General features: G+C 40.5%; 1 protein-coding gene across 1 annotated transcript; it reads left to right on the forward strand.

The window, feature by feature from the left end:
- LOC103809074 (short transient receptor potential channel 7) lies at positions 1–24,819 on the forward strand (the record flags this gene model as incomplete). Its single annotated transcript, XM_009081888.1, has 9 exons — positions 1–165; positions 883–1,099; positions 6,284–6,517; positions 8,377–8,641; positions 14,667–14,862; positions 17,210–17,431; positions 20,955–21,035; positions 23,891–23,966; positions 24,677–24,819. Coding segments are annotated over 9 exons (1,599 nt in total), but the record flags the coding sequence as incomplete, so codon positions are not given.

Consider the following 24,819-nt stretch of genomic DNA (forward strand, 5'->3'; position numbering starts at 1 on the left):
TTTGTTGCTCACCCCAACTGCCAGCAGCAATTGCTCACCATGTGGTATGAAAACCTCTCAGGCTTACGGCAGCAATCTATAGCTGTGAAGTTCCTGGCTGTCTTTGGAGTCTCCATTGGCCTACCCTTCCTTGCCATAGCCTACTGGATTGCTCCCTGCAGCAAGGTACAAACTTATCAAGATCCATGTGTTTGCTGTCATTTCTCTCCAGGGCCTCAAATGAAGTAATATTTTTCCATAATGCCATTGGGAGTGTATCATGATATCTTTTAAGATTGCCCCATGGGAGAGCAAGTTTGAGGTGTTGCTTGATATACACAAGTGGAACTAACAGGCATGGTTTGAAGTTCATCTTTAAAGGTAAAAAATGTGGGGAAAGAGGGTGAGGCAGTGGGTGACAAGACAAGAATAGGGACAAGAAATGACTAAGAGATAACAGCATGGGGTGATGAAAGAATAGAAGACCCACCAACATTGGGCCCATCATTAGGATTTCTATTGGCACACGAGTACATTCATATAAAGCATATACAAACAAATATGTCTCTCACACAAATGTACTGTCTCTTCATTTTCTACACGCCATATGGCCAGGAAAAATAGACATTACATGTGGGTTTAAAGAATCAATATGAGGTATTGACATACATAGAAAATTATCCTAAGGGCATAATATGAAGTATAATGCATAATGTCTAGTAATAGAAAACAACAAGTTGAACAAATCTATACTCTACTTAGCTAATGATCCAGAATTAATTTCTGAATCCTTTTCACCTTGGGCAAAACGTTTGAAATGTTTTATAGGAAAAAGACTCCTAGGAGGTGGATAAATAATAATAATTAAAAAAAAACTTTGGTCTTGTGTCTGTTTCACTGCAGCTGGGACGGACCCTCCGAAGTCCCTTCATGAAGTTTGTGGCACATGCAGTTTCTTTCACAATCTTCCTTGGACTGTTAGTAGTGAATGCTTCAGATCGGTTTGAAGGAGTAAAAAATCTCCCCAACGAGACCATCACGGATCACCCAAAACAAATATTTAGAGTCAAAACAACTCAGTTCTCATGGACAGAGTTGCTGATCATGAAGTGGGTTTTGGGTAAGTAAAACTAAAATATCTACAAGTCCTCCTGGGAAATTCATCCTCAGTAGGAATTGCATAAGAGACAGTGACAAGACAAAGAATTTAAAAAATCAGGAAAAACCCAAACCAAACAAACAAGCAAAAAAACCCAAGAAAACTCCCCAAAATTTAAAAAACAAAAACAAAACAAAACCAAAAATACCACCATGAGGTTAGAGGTTCATGGCAGAATTTTGATTAAAACTGAATCAAAGAAGAATTTGATCTTGGTCACTGCTTTTGAAAACATTGAATGATGCTTTGCAAATTCTGACTTTCCTGATGTTCCACTTTCCATGGTAAATGTTATAGGTGTTGCCTGTTTATCTCTGTCAGTTTAATCATTGCATCTTGAAGAAGGTAATATTATAATAGAAACTTGTAACTTCACTCTAGGACGTTGGTCTAAAATGAGCAGAAAGAAGTGTGGGGAGCACCTACCTGGTTTACCCTACCATAGGATCCAATTATAACTCACTGAACCTCGATTTCTTTGCCTGCAAAATGGATATAATGTTATTTGCTTCCTCTGTAATGCACTCTGAGATCTAGTGATGAAAACTGCTGGGCAAGTAAGAACTGGATTTTATGAAATCCGTAGTATGAAATCCTTACTGGTAAGAGGACAGCACAGAGCTCAAATCTTTCAAAAGAAATGAAGTTATTCAACAGTTATAATGTAAGGATTCACTTGGGTGAACCCTTCAAGTGCAAAACTATGTCACATGCACAAGTTAAATTTCCAAGGAGTTCTAGGCAAATTCAGATGTATTATTTTTCCTACCGTCATCATTTATTCCTGGTGAGTCTGTTATCTTGAATCACTAATCTAAACAAGCTCAGGAGGATTTGTTGGAAAATTGAGCTTATCAACTCTGCAGAATCTTTGTCTACCTCTTCTGTATCTATTTTTGCTCGCCACCATGACTTTGATTCTTTTCTTGCAGCAAATAATTCCACTGTTCCATAAGTACTGATGGCATTAAATCCCCCTGAAAAATAGGATAGGGCTGCTCTATCTCAAGACTTCCTGGACACTGTTTCTTTGTTCCCTGTCCCTGCAATAATCAGAATCCCATACAGGATATTAGGCTAGAAAATATTGAATAGATGCCAGACTGGATAGAGTAAGTCTGTAAGATATATTTTTAAAATTATATTAAAGAATTTGGACAAAATGATTAGATTTTAGACTAGGTATTCTTTTCTTATAGGCAGTAGGTACCCGTCTGCTTGGTGAGTTCCTGAGAGATGAAGATGAAAACATTTCATTTAAAGTGAAGGGTTTTGCTTTTCTGGGGGAAGAAAGGTGATTCATTGCACAGACTTCTGAATATAATGAGATTTTCTAATGACTGCCTACATCTGCACAATCTTCTCTGGCCATTTCACCTACCTACATAGAGCTTCAAATAAAATTTCAGCAAAGCTAAGGTGAAAGTTTGGTGCACATGGTCTGCAGTCAGCTTGTATAGGGACTTAGGCACTTGTTGAGCCCCATCTGTGACCCTGAACTTTAAAGACTGTAGAATCACAAATGGTAGTGACTGCCCAACCTCTTGGTGCTAAAATCTTACAGGTATTATAAATATGGAAGTAGAAATACAATTAAATAAAAATGACCAACATAAGATCAATTTAGAGGCCTTGTATGGTGGAGTGGCTATACATGTGGACAAGGGAAGAGCTGCAGATGTCATTTGTTTGGACTTCTGTAAAGCCTTTGACACAGTCCCTCACAACATCCTTCTCTTGAAATTGGAGAGAGATGGATTTGATGAGTGGACTGTTAGATGGATAAGAAATTGGTTGGATGGTCACATCCAGAGGACAGTGGACAACAGCTCAGGGTCCCACTGGGCATCAGTGACAAGTGGTGTCCCTCAGGGGTTCATATTGGAACCAGTGTTATTTAATATCTTCATTAATAACCTTCATTAATAATAGACAAAGAGATCAAGTGCACCCTCAGCAAGTTTGCAGGTGACACCAAGCTGAATGGTGTGGTTGACACACCTAAAGGACAAAGTGGCATCCAGAGGGACCTGGGCATGCTCAAGAAGTGGACCCATGGGAATCTCATGAGGTTTAACAAGACCAACTTGTCCCTTTGTATATGGGGTGCAGCAATTTTGGCTTATCTGTCTGGGGCTCATTGCAAACCTTGGCTGCCTTTCCCCTGTGGTCAGGTCTTCCCACCTCTTGCCTTCAAATGAGGAAGGCTCAGATTTTGCTCAGGAGCAGGATAAACAGAAGTGTGTGCTGGAAGCAGGGAGGTTTCATTCCGAGAGGCAAAATCCCTACTGCAAAAGTAGCCAGGGTAGCAGTTAAGCTCTGGGTAGATGCAATCTGAGCACAGCTCTTAATCCAACAGCCTTTGGTGGATCCAGGAAGACTCAAAGGCAGCTGTGCAACATCGACTGCTCATGATTTATACACCAGGCCAGTAAATATAAAAATCTGACAAACTGTTCCTTTTTGTGCACAGGTGGTGAGCAGCACTTCTCATGCTCCCATTTTTCTTCTAGATGAGCTGTGCCTGTAGCTTGACTCTCCTTCCCCTGCTGAAACTAGAACTGCCCATCAAGGTGATATTTCTGATTATCCCTGCTGTAGGGGAACAAGAGACCTGCAGAAGGTGGAGAGCAGGAGCTGCTCATATCCCACATGTCCATGCATCAAACTCATGGAAATGACCTCTGCCAGAGCCTTTGGGGGCTTCAGAAACACCACACTGAAATGCAATCACATTCTGTCAGACCTACTTTGCCTAGTTGCCTTCCCTCCTTTCTTCATCCCATCTTATGTCTCATCCCCAGAATTTTAGTTGCTTTTTCTCTTCTCAGTACTTTCACCTAAGGAGAAGCTTTGAATTACTCTCCCATATTGTATGGATAATTACCCAGCAGTACTGACCAAATAATTACTGTAACTTTTGTACTTGTCCTGAATAGCCATTTTTGCATATGCATGGATAAAAAAATGATTGCCACACATTTAGCAAAAAGAACATGTAAATTATAGGCCAATAGTGTGATACGTTCACAGAGTGATTCTAATTTTAGTCAGTCTACTCAGTTTTAGACACTTATTACTTCATAAATCTGTGACTTAGGTATATTAAGTGAGAAGATTAGAAATAAATTTGGATGGGAGAGTTAATATTTAAACCATAAATGTCATTTTGGGTCATCAGTGAACAAGTGAACAAGGTGGGCAGTGCTACCACACGTGATATTTCCTTAAGTGCTTTAGTGGCTTTCTATGACATTCATGTGTAATGTGTAGGGCTAATGATTCCTATCCATCATTTCTGGGATGCTTTTTTTTTAGGTAGAAATGTTACTTTTATCTTTCATTCTAGTTCTGGGAAAATTCCTGAGAAATCAATTCTTCCACCTTCTCCCTTAAGCTATTTATTATTAAATCTTACTCATGGTGAGTGACAGTTTGGGATGAAGTTCCTGCCTTTACTCAGCCAAGTACCTGCAGGCTCAAGGAGGAGAGCTATGAGATTCCTTCCTGCCCCTCCTGCACTCAGCACACCTCAGAATCTCTCCCAAGACAGATATATAAAGGGCATGACCTACACTGGTGAACATTTCCAAGGACCTGCCTGGAAATTCTAGGACTATGAAGGTCACTGGCAAGCTGTGCCTTGGCTTATGGTGATGTGGTACGGGTAGCTTAGCTTCCTTTTTTTTCTTTTTAAATCCTTCACTGTGCACAAGGAGTGACAGTTCTTTGCTCCTTCACCCTCAGGCTAGATTCACACTGACCTGTTTCCCTCCCTGTAACTCAGCTTTCCAGTGCACCTCCTGGGACACCACATGCTTCCAGGAGTCTCAGAAGTAGCCAAGCAAATGCATTTACATGCCACACCACGAGAGCTTCCAGCAGAGAGGATGAAGAAGAGTTCACAAAAAGGAGAGGGTTGCAGGAGGCCACGCGGAAATTGGCAGGCACTGCTCTTCCTTGATTAAACGTTAATTTTGCTGCTGCTATGGAAACAGGACTGGGGAGAGTGCAGGAAATATTTATCAGTCACTTAAATATTCCAACATTTTAGCTATTCAGGAGCTCCATTTTGGACCTGGCACCCAACTGTGATTGAAAGTTGGGCAAGCTGATGAATCTGACCTGAGTTCTTGGCTTCAGTTTGCCTTTTGAATCCACCTGTCCTCCCCAGTACTTCCCAGTAGGACGTGGATGCTAAAACATTTGAATTGTCTGGGTTTGGCATTTGGGTTTATCTGTCCAACATTTTAGCTATTCAGGAGCTCCATTTTGGACCTGGCACCCAACTGTGATTGAAAGTTGGGCAAGCTGATGAATCTGACCTGAGTTCTTGGCTTCAGTTTGCCTTTTGAATCCACCTGTCCTCCCCAGTACTTCCCAGTAGGACGTGGATGCTAAAACATTTGAATTGTCTGGGTTTGGCATTTGGGTTTATCTGGTGTTGTCATTGTGGATGCCAAAACATTTGAATTCTCTGGGTTTGGCATTTGGGTTTATCTGGATGTCTGTTGTCAGAAATCCTAAATTCAGGCCAAACTCAGTGTTTTCAAGGTGGTGGGTTGGTTTTTATGTATGGAAAGTCATTATTTAATATAGAAAATGTTATGAAAAGTACTGCAAGGGCAGAACCTGTTTTACCCTTTCTCTAATCATACTGAACTTACTCCTGGATGAGGTTTTCTCTTGCACAGCTGTGTTTGTATTCCCAAAATGGACCAGCATACTATTTCAGGGAAGGAGAAAAACAGCAGCAGTGCAAGCAATGCCATCTACAGTGGCACAGTTTAGCAAGGAGATTTTGGAGTATGAGAGAGAAAAACCTACATTTTTTCCCCAAGTATATCATCAGATCATCAGAATTTCTGAATTGTTCTTTCTCTGTGATCACCAGAAAGCAGCTTTACCACTGACTTATAGAGTGGCATTTTGAAATTTCTACCTCTTATGCATAAAAGGATATACAAACTAAAGTTTTCTAAGAATGTTTAAGAGAAGATGACATGAACCATTCTCAAGAAATGCAGTTTAATTAGGTCTATTTGTTTCAGTCTTAGAAGCTGCTGTTAGTCAGGAAACAAGTCTGTCTGAGCACAAAAACATTTTCTGTCTTTGCCAGTGAAACCTGCTTTTTCCTCCCTGCAGGTATGATATGGTCAGAGTGCAAGGAGATCTGGGAAGAGGGTCCACGTGAATATGTGGTGCATCTCTGGAACCTGCTGGACTTTGGGATGCTGTCCATCTTTGTGGCATCATTCACTGCCAGGTTCATGGCTTTTCTCAAAGCATCTGAAGCACAACAGTATGTAGACCTGTATGTTCAGGATGATGACCTCAATAACGTCACCCTTCCCCCTGAAGTTGCTTACTTTACCTATGGTAAGAAGCTTTTTGTTGTCTAATGCTTCTTGTTCTTTTAGACTAATGTGTGGAAGTGCTGAAAGTAACTTCATTTTTGTGATATTTATGTAGGGTTCTTTTCTGATTAAATCACATTATTCTTCTCAGATCTACCCATTCCAGCCATCCTCCTAAACAGTCAGAAAGGATCTGAGCCCCATTTGGTCTCTGATCTTGCACTAAGGCTACATTCAGGTCAACCACATCCTGACAAAGTAGCTTGAGCAACAGATAATCAGGAACTGGGAGTGAGCAGAATATAAATTACAGATGAATGAACCTGCTTTGTTTTCCAAAGGTGAGAGGAGGGAGTTGTGTGAACAAATATAGATTCTGGGGCTGCTTTTCTAACTGTCGGTGCACTCTGCACTTCTATAAGAGAAATAAAAACACCAATTCCATCCATAAGGTTCTTCTCCTCAAAAACTGTGTTTTTGTAGAGCCTCTATCATCTAGAAGTGTTGACACTGGGAAATGCAAGCAGCAAGCAGTAGCACCTTGACAACATTATTTTTGATGGCTGAAATGGTTTTTATTTGAAATACAGAAATGAATAGAACTTCATACCCCAGTGTGGGGACTTGATTCATTGCACACCTCTGCAAGCTTTCAATGTCACCTTGAGCAAAATCCATGAGGATTTTTGCTCGCAGAGGGACTGCAGGAGCTCCAGAGCTGGTCACCAAGGGATACCATTTGCTCCCTAGAGTTGTAAGGTGGTTCTGCTAATGATGTGCTTGGGCTGGAGAGGAAGATCTGAAGCAGCAAACTTCATCCACAGTAGATGTGGACCACACAGCACCAGAGACACATGCCCTGAGCCCACAGCAGGGTGCAGAGCCACAGGCTCTGGGTGATCCCACCAGCTCAGCCTCTTGCTTGGTGTGTCCTCTGTGATGGTGAGTATCCCTCTCTCAGCTCAGACAAGCAAGAGGCCACAGAGATGGTGTCATAGTTTTTTCCTCTCTGGTTTGCTGCTGACCCATTTAAAGTGAGTTCATGATACAAAGGTGCAAATGGTCCAGAACAGAATCTCACAATGAGATCCTGTGAATTTCTCCATTTGCTGCTTTTCCTTTGGTTTAGATTACTGCAAATAATAGCTAAGTTTACTGCTGTGGCCCTGAAGAGGTCACAGGTTTAGCTCTGAGTTACAAAGAATCTCAGCTGATGTAAGGACACCTATAAGCCATATTAGTATAAATCTTCAAATTTTCAGTAGATTAAGTGAATGATGCATATCTGGTATCAACAAGGAACTTTTTAAAGTAAAAATATTTGAGTGACTAGACTGCAAGAACTGCTTTTAATTTAAAGATAACATGAAGATGATGCACTTACATTTATATCTGCTTTATCTGAACAAATCCTAATTTTCTTATCTAATGGTGGGGATAGAGATCTCAGTCTCCCTATTGTTTCTTTTCCAAATATTGACACAGTGCCCTGTATCCAAATCTATAGCTCTTCTCCACTGTGTTGTGGTTTTGGTTCTCCATTTCACCAGCTTCAAATGAAAAAGGCATAGCACAGCTGTTATTCAATTAGGAAACAGAAAACATCAAGTTTGTTTAAAGCCATCCTATTTTTTTGCTGTGTGACTCTAGTAAATCTCAGTGAGTTGCTCATTTCTCACCTTTACCATGTGAAAAATGCAAGTAGTCCATCCATATTTGTACAGCATGCTGAGGACCTCAGTGACCAATTGTCCAAAAGTTGGTTTTGTCTTTAACTCCTGCCCCAAAACCGAGATTCAGTCTGGAAAAGTGTCATTTCTCATAACAGCTTCTACCTAACCCTTTTTGTTACTAACACCTAGTGTACATATATTGTTTTAGCCAGGAACAAGTGGCTTCCCTCGGATCCTCAGATCATTTCAGAAGGACTGTATGCAATAGCTGTGGTACTCAGCTTCTCCCGCATTGCTTACATTCTTCCAGCCAACGAAAGCTTCGGCCCCCTGCAGATCTCTTTGGGGAGGACTGTGAAGGATATCTTCAAGTTCATGGTCATCTTCATCATGGTGTTCCTAGCCTTCATGATTGGAATGTTCAACCTTTACTCTTACTACCTTGGTGCAAAGTACAACCCTGCGTTTACAACGTGAGTACCTATGGAAAAAAAAAAATAGCTGTTCTTGGAGGGCTCAATCCATTCTGCTCCACTGCTGATTCAAGGTCTGCTCAGGGAGTTTCTTCTCCAGTTGTGTGGGGAAAACACACCCAGATTTTGTACCACAGCCTCTAGTCCTGGAAGCCAGGTCTGAGTATAGGGACACAAGTCGTTCAGAAGAGGTTACTTCTGGAAATCAAAATAGCAGATAAGGAAAGTATTTGGTGAGATGTTCAGTTCAATGTGTCAAAAGAAGCAGTGGAGATGAAGTTAAGATTATCGTTCTTAAAACTGCAAGATGAAATGTGTGTAAAATAAGGGAAGGTTTTCTTCTCTGAAGTCTGTTTTAGGACATCACCTGTGCCCAGCTGTGATTTATGGGGTGCACTCCAACAGAGCCAATTTCTAGTCTTGGCACTCAAAACAAACCAAGTTGCCTAGGATGTGTCCTCCCTGGGAACTTTTCAGCCTTGTTTGGGATGTTGGGAATAGAAAGAAGTTGGCAAATCCTTCCAGAATGAGGTTCAGAGTGAGACTGCTTTTGAAAGGGGTAAGCCTACAGCTCTTCAGTAGTAGGGCAAAATTCAGTCTTCATTCTCCAGGACCCCATGAACCCAAGTCCCAACCCTGTGGTGGACAGCTGAGGTCCTGAAGGAATTTTCAGAGGAGGCAACAGTTCTATTGTGTCTGAGGATGTCCCACGCATCCTTAGACAAGCCTCCTTCCTTGCCCTATTGTGTCTGAGGATGTCCCGTGCATCCTTAGACAAGCCTCCTTCCTTGCACCATGATGTGGCACCAGCACAGCACCAGGGCAGTCAGTTTTATGTCTCCCAAATCCACCATGGATTGCCTTAGGGACATAGTAAGGACTTTCCTTCCCACACACCTGTCTGCGAAGGAAATTTGGCATAATGTTTTCCCCTTGCTCTGAGCTGACTTCCATGCAACCACGTCACAGTTGCAGTGCTGAGCCCGTGGCAGTTCCCAGGTGTTGAGCAGACATTTGATGCTGCATTTATGTGTCATTTCTCTAACATGTTACACAGTGAGCTTGGGGTTTAGCTCATTGCTCCTCTAGGAGAAATGACATTTTCAGCACCATTTCTGTCCTGCAAGTGGCTGTTGCCTTCCACACCACCCTCTTCTGCAACATTTATCCTGTAACATAATGTATATTCTCTATAGTTGAGCCAAATATGTATTCTAGGCCTCCACTGTAGCCTCAGGATACATTTTAATGGAAGGATTTATGAGGCCTGATGCATTTACATTTATCTCTGCTCAGTAGTAAGGTACAAGAAAATTGAGTGTGTGGGCTGTGACTTGCTTCTTATTTGAAGAGGAGATGCCCTTGAAGCACAAGACTTAATGAGAAGTCAAGTTCGTTACCATCCTTGATTGCCTGGTGGCACAGCACCCTCATTTCTGGTATCCCCCAGGCACATCACTGGAGAACATCACTGACAAATTCCAGTCTCTGATGCAATTCTGAGTAGTGACTCTCTTATTAGTACTCATTATCTAAGTGAATCTTCCAGTAGTTACTCTCTTTTGATTGAAATAATGAACAAACATTCTCTAAAATGATGACTGCTGACTGGGGTAAAGATTGCTTAAATGCCATGAGGATATTTGGACTGGGGAGATCTCTTCTTCCTTAACTTCAGCCTGCTGACTCCTGGAGGGACTTCTTATTCTTATAAAGCAAATTTTCTATGAGCATAAATTTTCCTTTTAAGAATTTGGAAGAGATTTTAAAAAAACTTACTTTCTTCTGATTATTTAAACACACAGAAGTGTCAAAGGATGATCAGCAAAAATGAGTCCTTTCATCATAGGAAACAAAGAGAATAGATTTATATTCATCCTGAAAATCCTTCTTAGACATTCCATTCAACAAATTAGAATCCCTGAGGTAGACAGTCTGAAACAATTTTAATAAGCTAATTACATGGTTATTTTGGCAGATGAGCAGCTACCAGTGATAGCAATGTGTCCTTCTCTATTTTTTGTGGTTGCTTGTGGGCCTTGCTGAAGGTGTCAGGCTCCTGCTGCCAGGCACTTACTCAGGAAAAGGAGGAAGATTTCATTATTAGAGCTGAATAAGGAACTCAGCTGTTCATTCACTGAAATTTCACTGGAGCAAATAAAAGTAATGTTGACTTTGATGTCCTCAAAACCCTTCTGTGACTTCAGTGGCATCACTGAATGCATTTCCTGGTGGGTATGTTTGTGAGTTCTAATGAGAATGGGTGACATTTTACAGCAAGCAAGTTTTGTACTCAGAAATGTGACTATTTGAGTGTGGGACCTGATTCTTAGAGGTCACTTGGCTAGTCAGGACTGAAAAAGACCCATTGGATTTGTGCATTTAATTGACTATAGCCAGTTTCAAAGGGCATTGAGTTAACAGCTCCCTGGAGAGCCTCAGTGGGAAACCTTAGACAAACAGCTGCCCACTAAAATAACTCTGAAGCACACAATTAAGAAAACCACAGCTTCCCAGGACAGTATGTAGGCAGAAAAAAGGAGTGTGCTTTTGTCCAGAGAACACTCAGAGGGAACTGTTAGTTTAATTCTAATAGTTGGTGAATATTTGGTGTAATTTAGCTTTCACTTTCCTTTGCTATTGCAGATCTGAAATCATGTGTTCCATTTCTCTTCTGTTGCCATCTACAGAGCAAGTTTGTAGCACCCTAATGGTCTCTGAATTGAGTTATCATGCAAAGTTTCTGTCATTTCTTCTATTTTCTTGTTCTGGATGCAAAGGAAATGAGGATGTGGTGGACTTCACACAGTTAAATATAGTGACTATTTCACTAACCATGGGATACTTTCAACATTTTTGAACTTTCCTCAATGCTGAAGAGCAGAACATTTCCCTAACAGTCCCCACCAGCCCCAGCTCTGTTTATCTGTTTATCATATGCTGTGTACAGCACACAGCTCTTGAAACAGCCTGTAATTAAGAACATGCTATGCAAACAAAATCGAAATGGAGGCAAGGCTGATTGTGTTCATCTTGCTTTCTGCATCACAAATCAGGCTGAAGGCTACAACATGAGGCTTTCTATCTCCCTCTCCCCAAAGGGAAATGTGACTCACTGTTCAGTGCCAATGCTACTTCGAGGCTTGAAGGCTTTTTCCTACTTGTTTTGCTTTGTCAAAATGTGATATTTTTTTGTAGATTATATTGACTGCATGGCTTTTTTGGCAGTGTTAATTCTCAAACTTATTTAAGGAAATAAATTTGAAAGGATGCCTTAAGCTTTTTTTTTAAAGAGGAGGGCACAAGGCTGACATGAGCTCACAGCCTTGCTGTGATCTTTTTTGATGAACAGCACATTGCTGTTTAGAAAAGCAAGGAAAATCTGCAGCTAGATGATTGCCTATGGTCTGTTTTCTTCTTTGAAGAAAAGTCTTTAAATTTTACCGAACTATGTGTACTGAAACAAACAAACAAACAAATCTCTGTTGTCTCCCCACTGCAACAGTTGGCTCTACCACAGTAGATTGCAGCATATCCACCTCCACAAGGAACATGTCAGTCTGTCACTGCCAGACCCTCCTGCTGCCAGGAGCTGTCAGGCTGGGCAGGACACCTGACTTCCTCCATTCTTTCATTTGTCTGCCTTTGAGAAGGATAAAACTCCTGCTGACCTTGCAGGAAGGGGGTAAATTGCTTAGCTGGCAACAAGGAGACACATTGGCATATTGGAATCTTTGAGAACTTGGCTCCAAACACCTTCCTCTCATGTTTTAGTGAGATGTTCTTATAGTAAAAAAAAAAAATCCCAACTGATGTTCCCTGCAACCTGTGCCAAATCTCGTGCAATTTGGCAGTAATCTAAAAGGGAGAAGGAAGGAGCCCTCCAGTGTTTTTGGAGGGTAAGGATGGATTAGTACAAGGTCTCCTTAGAAGCATTTCCTCTGCAAGAGGGAGACTTGTACCTGCCTGAGGTCATTGCTAAGCACCATTTTGGGATGCTACAGGTCAGGTCAACATCTCCACCACCTTTCCAGTCCCATCATGACAGGCACTGGTCCCTTACCTGACAGCAGGACTATGGACACTCCACAGGAGCCTCTGCAGTGCTCAGGGTGGTCAAGGAGAATCTAGCACTGCTTGAGAATAAAGGCTCATGTTTAAGCTGCAGAAAAGGAGCAGAATTGACACACTGTATTAAAATCTGCTAGTAGGGTGGAAAAGTATGGCAACCTTTCCAAATTAGAAAGGAAGACTAATAGCAGGGTGCAGCTGGGCTCAAGGCTGGGGGTGATGGTTTTTATTAGTCTGAGAAATTACTTACGTGGTGGGTTTCAATGCCAGAGATCTTTGGTGTTCTATGTGTTCTTTAACTGGAAAGTACATTTATCAAAGCAGCACTGGCCAGATTGCTACTACACAGTGAAGGGAATCTTACACAGTCATGCCAGGTCAGTTTTGCTGCAGATGAGAGCAGGAGACAACAGCAGAGTGTTGCAGGAGAGAAAATGTCCAGCAAGTGGAAAAGTGATGGCACACAGTCACAGCTCTGTCTTTGCCACTGTGCAGAGAAACAAGAGGGAGTGAGTATCATATCTGTGACTCATGGACATGGAAGACAAAGCCACATTTTAAATGAAGATTTGCAACATGTGAACATTTGAAACACCACTCAAGGTTACTCCCCAGAAATCAATGCAGTTATACACTGCCAATATTATACCAAATATTTACTGCAGTCTTACTCCTTGTAAATGAAATATGGAATACCATAAATGATGATGAGAGATAAGCACCAGTTTCCTGTGGCAGAAAGGAATGGCCCAGTGCTCTGCACCAGCTCTTTAAAGGGCCCAAATTAATTTCCGTTTCTTTTATGAATGGCTTAATTGACATCGGAGTTGATGTAAAGTTTATTGTTCCTGTAGGAGATGTCATTGTTTGTGTCTATGAGCTGTCTATAGAAACAGATTTAGTAGGACTAGTCTACCACTTTAGTGAAAAACATTTCATCAAAATAATTTTTCACTGCCATTGTTTCCTTATTAGGTGTTTACCCCTGGCAGGCTGGAGGAGAGAGGAGGCAATCAACTATTAACGGGCTAAGGATTGTCCAGTAAAGGCATAATGTCTTCTAAATTAAAACTTAAACAAACTGCTTTCAAAATGTGCCAGCATTCTTCCTCCTTCCTTCCTTCCTTTTCAGCTGTGGCTGCTCCCTTTCTGCCAATTACCACCCTGACTCCTTGGATCAGACTCTCTTTTTGCCCTGTCAGTCCAGCCACATTCTTTCCAACTCTACTGCTCTTTGTTGTTGACTTATTCCCCTCTCTTTTTCCTATCTTTCCACCTCTTTATTTTCATCTGGTTCCCTTCTACTTTCAAGCAAGGATAATGATAAAATCAAAATGCCTCTCTGCAACATCTACCACTCCTTGATTTCAATTTTTTGCTCCAAATGCTTGGGTGTCTGATTTGTTTGCACTCCAGAAGTAGGATGGCAAAAAAAAACCAGACTATGGTCTGACTATATTTGCACTCTGTGTTCTTTGTACTAATGCCACAAATCAGAACTTTTCAGTCCTTTCTCCTGGGTAAAAAGCATGATTCTCTTCTGCCCTGGAAACTGCATATAAGGAGGTCAGACTTGGTTCTGTCTTCCCTGGATGAGAAAAGAGTGTGTGAGTAGAAACAAAAAGCCCTACATAAAAAAGTTTCAAACTGCAAGTTGCCCATGGAGTTGTCACCCTTTATAGGGATACAAAATCCAAGTGACAAATAATGTACCTGAGAAGAACAGATGGAGCAAATCAGAGGACACTGTAACTTTGCAATATTAATCAGAAATCATATTCCTTTATCAAATCAGGAAATATGATTTAGCACATCCATGGGTGATGGATAATGGGTTACAATAACTATGCCAAGACATCATATTTATATTGGTGCATTGCCACGTTTATTATTAGCATTTGGCCTGGCTAACCTGGTATGAACTCCATAAAGTGCTTGTTTGCTTTATTTTTAGGGTAGAAGAAAGTTTTAAAACCTTATTTTGGTCAATATTTGGCTTATCTGAAGTGATCTCTGTGGTGCTGAAGTACGACCATAAATTCATTGAGAATATTGGATATGTACTCTATGGAGTATATAATGTGACTATGGTGGTGGTGCTGCTTAATATGCTAATAGCCATGATCAACAACTCCTATCAGGAAATTGAGGTAAGATAACATATTAGATTGCAAACTCAATATACTTAGTTACCACTGGTAATGAAAATGCTAAAAAAACCAAGGAAGGTGCAGCTTCCATACCCATGACCTGAGTGCTGTTGAAACACACATCTTACACTGTGCAAAAGTTAAGGCTGTATGTCATGATGGAATTAATAATTAACAATTAATCATTTCTAGAACAATTTCAGTTTCCTTGTTTTTAATGGCTCTCTGTGAGTAAACCTAATTTCCTTTACATGTATTTAATCAAAGTGGTTTGTGATATCTTTTATTCCATGGATTGGCTATGATAATTTAGCCATGTGTGTTGCCTTAGCTGCATTGTTTGCTTATGACAGAGTAATATTTCATCTGGCTTTTTGCCCTGTTCTCTACTGCTTAAACACTCCAGCCCATGGAGTTGTGAAGCTCATATTTAAAAACTCCATATTTTCCAAATACCAGGACTACAACCTTGACACAGATTTTCTTTGAGGAGTCTCTAGGTCTGCAAAACATCATAAAAAGCAACTTTTAAAGCATGTAAACAGAGTCCTCAAGGAATATGAATAGGTTTCTGCAGAAAGGCATTTGCAGGGTTCACCCAGCCTTGCCCAGTAGTGTGGCTATTAGCAGACTGCATTTGCTAAATGCTTTGGACATAAACAACTCCCTGTTAATCTAAATAAAGGGAGGAAAAAAATTACATTATTTGGATAATGTTAATGTTGAGTCACCTCTTGGTTAAATGTCAAACTTCTGTAGTTGGGTTTGTATTAATTTGTCCTAATCTTCCCTTAGAACCTGACACTGCAAAAGGCCAGAGCTCAAAATATTTTCTCACTGTAATGTCTGATTCATCCATGTACTGTACTGCAAATATAACTCTATCCTGTGCATACTGTAACTAAGTCTAAATGTCAGAGAGACCTTGCACAGGTTTTCTGCCCCAGAATCTTTCCTGCATGCCAAAAGCAGTTATTTCTCCAAAGGTTTCTGATCACTTAAGATCAAGGATTTTCCTGAACCTTCTTTGCCCAAAACAAGTTTTACTTTGGAAGAGGTCTCAGCCTCTAACTGCATTTTCTTGTCTATTGTAGCAGACAGAGATGCTCTTGAAAGTTTTTAAAGAAAGAAATTCCCTGAAAATACCTTAATAGTGGCCTGTATTAACCTTCTAGTCTAAACTTTCTGATGACCATTTTCCTGCTAAAATATTTTGTCATCCTTCTTGATTGCATGGAAATTTTCAAAACTTTGTTCAAGATGACTTGTGACTATCAGCATACAAAACAACTGTGAGTTATTTGGCCCAGATCTTCCTTGTGCATCTCATACCAATTCATTTCAGTGTTCAGCAGCAATAAGATTAAAGGCAAAGTCATAGAATCATAGAGTTGTTTAGATTGGAAAAGACCTTTAAGATGATCAGCTCCAAAGTATTAATCCAGCACTACCAAGATCACCACTAAAACCACATCCCTAAATGCCACATCTACATGTCTCTAAATATCCCCAGGAATGGTGACTGGCTGCAGAGAAAGCCTCTGATTAAATCCCTGTTTATCTGACAACAGCAATGTCAAAGATGACAGAGGATGGGCATTAATTAGGAATTAAATTCCATTACTGACAGTGAGGACATATTTTACTACTAGCTGAAGTGACAATGCCATGTTCTCTTGCCTTCCATTGAACATCTCTCTTCAGCTGCTTCTGCTTTCCTTCTGTTTATGCCTCAAGCATTAGTGCTTCCTGATAAATTTGCATTTATGAAAGAAACACCCTTTTGCCAGCCCTAAAACAGAACTACTTTCATCCAAATTACTTCTTAACTGCTTAACAGAAAGGAATTAGAACTGTGCACAAGTGATTTATCCTGTAATTCAGTTTAAGGCTTTGGTGAGGTGCAAACCCAAATCATTAGAAGACCAAAGGGCAGAAGCAAATGTTGCTCCATTGGTCAAGACATTATCAGAGATGTCTTCACTGTTGTGCACATAACAGTTTCTTCTGCTTTTCATGTTCTGTGTTCTGGCACAATCATTTACCAGCATAGCACAAACACCAGATTCTTATTGAGACAACCCCTTAGATATGCAAGGAAATAGGAAATAGTCTAATATTTGGAGGGTTTATACTGTCTGTTTATGCATTGTTTTGCTTAAATTTTCCTGGTTTTTTTATATTATCACAGAGAAGCAAATACATGTTTTGTACAGGGTCCTGGTTCTAGCAAACAAAACCTGATTCTAGTTAACTTCTACATGAATGTTTGTCCTTGTCATAGCTAAATTCTTTCCTACTTACTAACTTGGGTGTTGATTTGTTTTTTCCCTGTTCCCTTCCCAAGGAGGATGCAGATGTGGAGTGGAAGTTTGCACGTGCCAAACTCTGGCTATCCTACTTTGATGAAGGAAGGACTTTACCTGCTCCTTTTAATCTAGTGCCAAGCCCTAAATCATTTTATTATCTCATACTGAGAATAAAAATGTGCCTCATAAAACTCTGCAAATCTAAGGCCAAAAACTGTGAAAATGATCTTGAGATGGGGATGCTGAATTCCAAAAAAAGGGTATGTTTTATCTTCACTTTTCAGCTTCTTTGTAGAAAGGATTCATGCCAGGGACATTCTGGAGGGAATTTCATGGTGTGTAGGTAGATCATGGACAGCTCAGCCTCTCACTGGACCTCATCACTGCATGTTATTTGTATTACATTGCAACTAGAGGGTCTTCCCAAACATGTAGCCTCATTGCTCTAGGCACCATCTGGACACCAGGGAAAGGGCAACTTTTATAAAAGCAAGAAATGTGATAGGTGAGTTTTCCAAGGCCTAATAAGCAAGGTCAAAGAGAAGGGCAGAAGCAGAGGCACAAACAGGTTCCCAGTTTGTCTGACAACTCATCCACTCAGCAGGATGTTATGCCTCTCCAATACATCCACTTTCCTTTAAGTGGTTTCCAAATTATTTTTACAGTCATTACAACATTCGCTGCCACTCCAGGTTTGGTAACGAGTTTCGTAGCAAGGATTAATATCACCTAAACACCTAAAGCTATGATTAACTACCTCTCTACTTATCTCTGCCTTGTGATGTGTAGTCACTAATGGGTAGGTGCTGACTCAACTGCCACCCCTTTGGTCAATCAAAAGAGAAATTTGCTTTGGAAGTACTGACTCTACAGCAGGAAAATCTCCTCAGTACCAGTGAGCATCTGCATGGAAAAGCAAGATAGAAATGCAAGAGTATGCTTGGCATCCAGACCTTTCCCAATGGAACTAGCTTTGCTCCTCCATGGGGAAATGCCAGAGAAATTGGAGAAAATTAGGTTGCTCATGGAAATTATTATCTGCAACACTGTGCAGAGTGCCACTGGGAGGAAGCATTCCCAGCACAGAAATGTATAACGAACACAATCCCACTCACGGGGCAAGTCCACTTGCTTTGCCTTGGAGAAGAAGACACTAAAAGATTCACAGGAGCTCAGCTACAGCTTCTCAGCTGCTGCTATGAATTTCTGTGGATTCAGGAATGAAAGGAGGCAGCTTTGCTTAAAAGTGTCCTGGCCTTTAACTATCTCAGCTCAAGCAGAGTTTGAAACAAGAGAACAACATGGGAACAATGGGAAACCATTCCTGGAGGGGAAAAGAAAAGAAAAAAGCCCTTGAAAATATGCAGTGACTTATTTCTTACTGTCAGTGTTCATGAGAGATCAGTGTGGCTCCTTGGCAGGCTGATCAGCCTTTCTGGGACATGTTGCTATTCCCTCAGCCTGCTCCCAGGCCCATCCTGAGCTGTGTGGCACTGCACAGGGGAGGGAAGGAGAGATGGACATTGGGATTCTCCAGCTGAGATGTGAACACACCTGTCGTGGTTTAACCCCAGCAGCAGCCAAGAACCACACAGCCTCTCACTCACTCCCCCACCAATGGGATGGGGGAGAGAATTAGAAGGATAAAAGCTACAAAAACTCATGGGTTGAGATAAAGACAGTTTAATAGAGAAAGCAAAAGCTGCACACACAAGCATAGCAAAACAAGGAATTAATTCACTGCTTCCCACAGACAGGAGGTGTTCAGCCATCTCCAGGAGAGCAGGGACCATCACGCGTAACGGTTCCTTGGGAAGACAAACACCATCACTCCAGATGTCCCCCCTTCCTCCTTCTTCCTCCCACCTTATATACTGAGCATGATGTCCTATGGTGTGGAATATCCCTTTGGTCAGTTTGGGTCACCTGTCCCAGCTGTGTCTCCTCCCAATCTCCCATGCATCCCCAACTCCCTTGCCAGTGTGGCAGTATGGAAAGCAGCAAAGGCCTTGGCTCTGTGTGAGCTCTGCTCAGCAATAACAAAAACATCTCTGCATTATCAACTCTGTGCCCGGCACAAAACCCAAACATAGCCCCATATTAGCCTCTATGAAGAAAGTTAACTCTACTTCAGCTCAAACCAGCACAACACCCCCAGTTGTCACCATGAAAAATGGAAGAGGTGTACTAAGAGAGACAGGAGAAGGAAAGCGAAGTTCTAAGAGGCTTTGCAGAATTTGCCTTTGAAACATGCAAACTGCTTTAAGCTTTGCCTGGATCTCTTGGCTCTCCCTGAAGGAGTAAAGAGCTGAGCAATACAACTCCCAGTGAGCCATTCAGCTCCAGGCAAAGCCCATGGCCTGTGAGGAAATCATCCTCCCACGAGTCTGAGAAAACTGCTCAGGTCTGATGTATGTTCAGTCTCTGCCAGCACCTAAATTGAAGAGAAAAGTCTATCCATGGAGTCTACTCCATGTTCTCAAATAATTTAACATGGTGAGCATTGCCAAGATAAACAGCATTTGGGAGAAGTTTAGTCTGTAAATTCATTTAACACTATGATTGATTACTGAAAGAACCACTAGAACACTGGAGTCTTGAAATGGAAGAAAAGTTTCTCCTTTCCTTCAAATAATGATTTAGAAAGATAATATTTTTAAAAGATTATTTGAATCTAACTCCACAAAGCTTACTTTGGTTGAAATTTAATTTCTGCTTCAAAGCACAAACCAAAGTTAAAAAAAAAAAATCCCCTAAGTCTCTCCATCCCAAAGCTATATGAGTGAAAGTGTCTGGCTTGCCCTTTTCATGGAACCCATGCAAAATTCATATTTTCTGTGGCTTTAGCATAAACAATTAAAAGTATCAGTCATTTCTTGCTTGGCTGCTGATTTTGTTCATATATCATCTTCAAGAGTCTCTCTGTAAGACCATGACACACCTGATGAGTAAAAAAGAAATAAAAAGAAATTTACATGGTTACTTCAGACTTTAATCTAATCATTATAATCATTACAATAATTATTTTTTAAAAATCAAAATAAATCAGGATCTCTGGTTCAGCCAGGGAAGAAAAACCCTTAACCAGGGTCTTCCTTCTACACACAATTGCATATAGGTGCAGATATTTATTGTCTTCTCTGGGTATATGATATGAATTAATTCCTTTGAATAAGTGATTTTATATTTTTTTTTTGTTAGAGTTTGGGCCAAAAATAATCAGAGGTGAATAACAGAGTCAAAGAAACCTCTTAGAAATATTGTGTATAGTCTCCAGAAATGTCTCCTTGGAAGCTTCTAGAGCTGTGATGTCCTCTGATTAAAATTTAGTGATCTGTGTAAAAAAAGGACATATTTGTGTTGAGCCAACAAAAGTAGCAAATGGCACTGCTGTTTCAAATGGACCAGTGAAAATCAATTGTGTTTCAGAATTTGTTTTTGTACCACAACATAAGTATTTTTTCTCCTTTTCTTGACTTCTAAATTGATAATCATCAGCCTCATTAAGCTTAAAGTATTTGTGCCTCTTATCACCTTGTTGTCTAAAATTTGTATGCCAATATCATTTCTGTCTAGATAATTCTATCTAGATTATTCCATTAATTCGGGGGGTTTTTTTACTCTTTTCTATCTTTCAAAAATTTACTTTTTAGTCTTGAATGTGCTTTTACTCATACACTGAACCATTTCCTACTGTTCCATAAAGTTCTGTTCAGGTTGAGGCTGTCTGGGTATGAGAATCTATCATTAATTTAATCATATCGCGATGTTTTATAATTTCAGAAAGTTCGTTTTCACTCTAGCATTCAAAATACAGAAACTTTTTCTGGGAAGAACGCTTATAACAAGCCCACAAGATATCAGGTAATCACAGCATGAAAACAAGAGCCAGGGGAGAGATCTGTCCGTGAACAGCTCTTACCTGCAAGGGTCATATTTGTCATCTTCCAGTTGATGCCATCCTGGGCTGTGCCAGGCTGAGCTCTGGCACAGGACTGAGCTGGGGCATTTTGGAGACAAACACAGCCTGTCACCCATGGGAATACACATGGTGTTAGTGTTTGTCATGCTAAATAAATCCTCTCAAGGGTATTTAATTTAATACAATATCATTCAAGCTTTACTCCTCCAGTCTTGCATTGACAGCATTTCATTTCCCATGGCACAGAGTCATCTCTCCAGCTGTTCCATGAACATTTGCATGTGCTTTCTCTGGCAGTGACTTGTCCTACCAAGCTAAACCTGCAATGTGCTACAGTTCAAAAAAACACCTGTGGTTGCAGCAGTGGCACAGGGTACCACAAGCATCATAGGAACTAACACAATGTCTGTCTCAGCAAGAGTATTGTGCCAGCAGATGTTATTATTTCTTGTGCAAATGTGTCATAGGGTAATACAGTAAACAGAATGTTTAGACTGTTTAAACAGTCTCTACAATAAAGACAAGAAACTTGAGGTCCAGAAGGACTTAGATTCAAAAAGCCGAACCAGAAATTGAACCCCAAATGTCATGAGTCAAATTTCAGTGCTTTGGCCACAAATTGATCCTTTTCTTCTCATTTCCCTCTGTGCTAGAATGTACAGAAGGTGTTCAGATAGCTGACAGCAAATGCAGAGCTCAAAGGTCCTGCCAATAAATACATTAAAAAATGAATACAGTGCACAGTTATAATTTACAAATGCCTGACCTGTTCTAGCACCTATTCCTTAGGACCATTTATGACCAACACTCAGTAGTTGAGTGTTGTATAGTATAAAAGATCTTGAAGACCTGAAGAATTTTGATTCACTTTTAGAGAACGGGGGAACAACACCTTATAGAAATTGAATTATTGCAAGTTTAGCATTCATTAGCAGGAGGATGTGAGTTTTGTTCAGCATTTCTCTGCAGTAACCAGGGCTAGTTTTGCCAAGAGGCTGTTTCAGTCTTTGGACTGTACTGGGGAGAAGGGGAAGAGCAAGGCAGAGAAGCCACAGTGCAATATTGAGGTGAAAAAGTAATTACTTTCCTAAAGACATTGGAAGAAATATCTACTAAGTGGATAAGTAGACTCTTGTTAAAGAGTGGTCACATTTTAGATATTTAGTTTGTGTAGACAAATCTGACTATACTATGTATTTGATAGACTGGGCAGCCTTAGGCTTGGGACTTCTATCACACAATGATTAATATAGGATAGCATTTGAGTAGCATTCATCAAAATACAAGCTGTATGGGAACTGGAGTTATGTTATCTTTTTTTTCAGGTAATAAGAGCATTCCCTATGTGCTGTTTTAGTCTTAATTTCCTCTGTCTTCTGCTTAGCAAAAAAAAAAAAAAAAAATAATTTTTTGGATCCAGAATTTCCCTACTTTCCCCCAAACATTACTTCATTTATGTTTTCTCAGGTGACAACCCTACCTCACTCTGGATTCTACTACCTTGGCCATCTTCAACACACCGTACGTGCTCTGTGCCTCCTCTCTGTTGCCTTAATGGCTCACCTGGTTAGCCAAATGCCTCTCTGACCCAAGGACAGGCTTAGACCTCCCATATTCCATGGCTGCATGGCATACACAAATGACTGGATCCTTCTTTGATCTTCACATGCCTTTTGCACTGCTATAATCCTTATTTTTAAAAAAAAAAAAAAAGCAAGCAGGTGCACTGATTTCCTAATTCGTATTTCACACTCTTTGCAGCATTTTATGGTGATGTTCAAAGCAGAGATGTGATTGCTCTGTGAATAAGTGAGCCCATGCTGGGAGAGGCTTTTCCCTTAACAGTGGCTATCTGGTCAATGAAAGATTTGTGTTCTGTTCTTGGATGCTCACTGAGCTCTCCTCTGTTTGCAGAGGATGCACCTAAATCACTGTCTCTGATAGAGCAATCCTTTTTATGCTTATCATAGCTGAGTTTTTTTCCCCCTTGAGTGTCTTTTCTGTAGTGAAGAACTGGCAATGACATAGGCCTTCAGCTGTAACCCAGTGTGCAGCTCAAGGCTGCCAAAGTTACTTTCCTTCTAGATAAATGGAACTTATGCATTTTTGGAACCATATCACATTGCAAGCTCAATCCACAGTCATCTACTATTTTCATATATGCTATTCCTTACTGACAATCATCTTCCATTTCACAAGTCTACATGGCTCTATTTTTCTTCTCTGTGTATGTCTCTTAAAATCTGACATTTCCCTAAACTTCTCTCACTTAAGCCAAGTTCTCCACTTCTGTTCCAACTCTCTTTTTTCTGTCCTTCTCTAAATTTATTTTCTCCTAAAACCCCAAATATAAGGCTAACAGAGTCTTTCTGTGAACCTTGGGTCAGCTGTTTAGTTCATCATCATGAGTGAGTTTCCTAATATCATTAATTAACCACTTATTTTTTCCTGTAAAGCATTTTTTTTATTGTTACATTAAACAGCAACATGCTGAAAGAAGGCTCAGGAACCCATTTCTTAGCTTGCTGTTGGATCATCTATATTTTCTTCCTATCTGCAGGACATACACTGCATGCTCTACATTCATGTGCATCCCACAAAATACCCCAATGTGCTTCATCTTTGGGGTCATAATCAAATGGCTGTCAATGTTCATAATATAAAATACAAAATAAATGGGAAGTCAATCAAAATGATCCCTAGTGAAATCAAGTGTTTGAACTGCTCGTAATAAGTCTAGAATAAAGGCAACATGGACAATCTCACATTGAGCTAAGTGTCTCTGCTCTCCTTTCAGAAAATTATGAAACGTCTGATTAAGAGGTATGTGCTGAAGGCTCAAGTTGACCGAGAAAATGATGAAGTCAATGAAGGCAAGTGGATTTTTATAACTGACACATATAATGAGCATGTGATGTTATGGTTACTGATCTGGCCAGTCAGATGGCTGAGCTTAGATAAAATCCTCTGGAGAGAGAGAGAGTTTGCTCTTGCTCACACTAAGGTGTGCAGTGATGACTCTGAGCCACCTTTATGCTCTTGAAATTCTGGGTGCTTATTTTTCCTTAGCAGAACACATCTCATAGGATATTACACCATCCTGCTCTGCCCTGTAGCTCTACCTCTCCTTCCTTTACAACAACCAGGGTATTGCCAACACTCAGCCTTACCTTGGTGTGTAAGTAAAGCATTTTCTGACTGCACTGCCCAGGCCTGCAACAAGGATTTATTTTTTTTTGAATGGAATATGGATTCATATTGCCATGGTGTTATGTAGGATTTGTATGCAGATAGAGAAGAACCTCCAACACCACTTAGCTGCTCCCCTCCTGCAAATGCCCTGTGTAGGCAGAGATGAATATGTGGAGAGAGAACAGATTTGAGAAAACAATCTGCACTTTCCATACATACTTGCTGACAAGCAAGTACAGGTTATTTCTTACATAAATGCAGAGAGATCCTATGCAGCTCCACATACAGTCATGGCCAAACACACTGAAATTAATGCTGTCTCAGGTCTTCAAACCATAGGGATTACTTACTTCATTCAATATTGCTAACAAGAATGTTTTCATCCTTTTAGGAGAACTTAAAGAGATCAAACAAGATATTTCAAGTCTCCGCTATGAGCTCTTAGAGGAAAAATCACAAGCAACTGGTGAACTGGCCAAACTAATACAGCAGCTGAGTGACAAGTTTGGGAAGACCTTAAATAAGGACATTTGA

This window comes from Acanthisitta chloris, unplaced genomic scaffold (genome assembly GCF_000695815.1).
Source record: "Acanthisitta chloris isolate BGI_N310 unplaced genomic scaffold, ASM69581v1 scaffold1819, whole genome shotgun sequence".
Lineage (NCBI taxonomy): Eukaryota > Metazoa > Chordata > Aves > Passeriformes > Acanthisittidae > Acanthisitta > Acanthisitta chloris.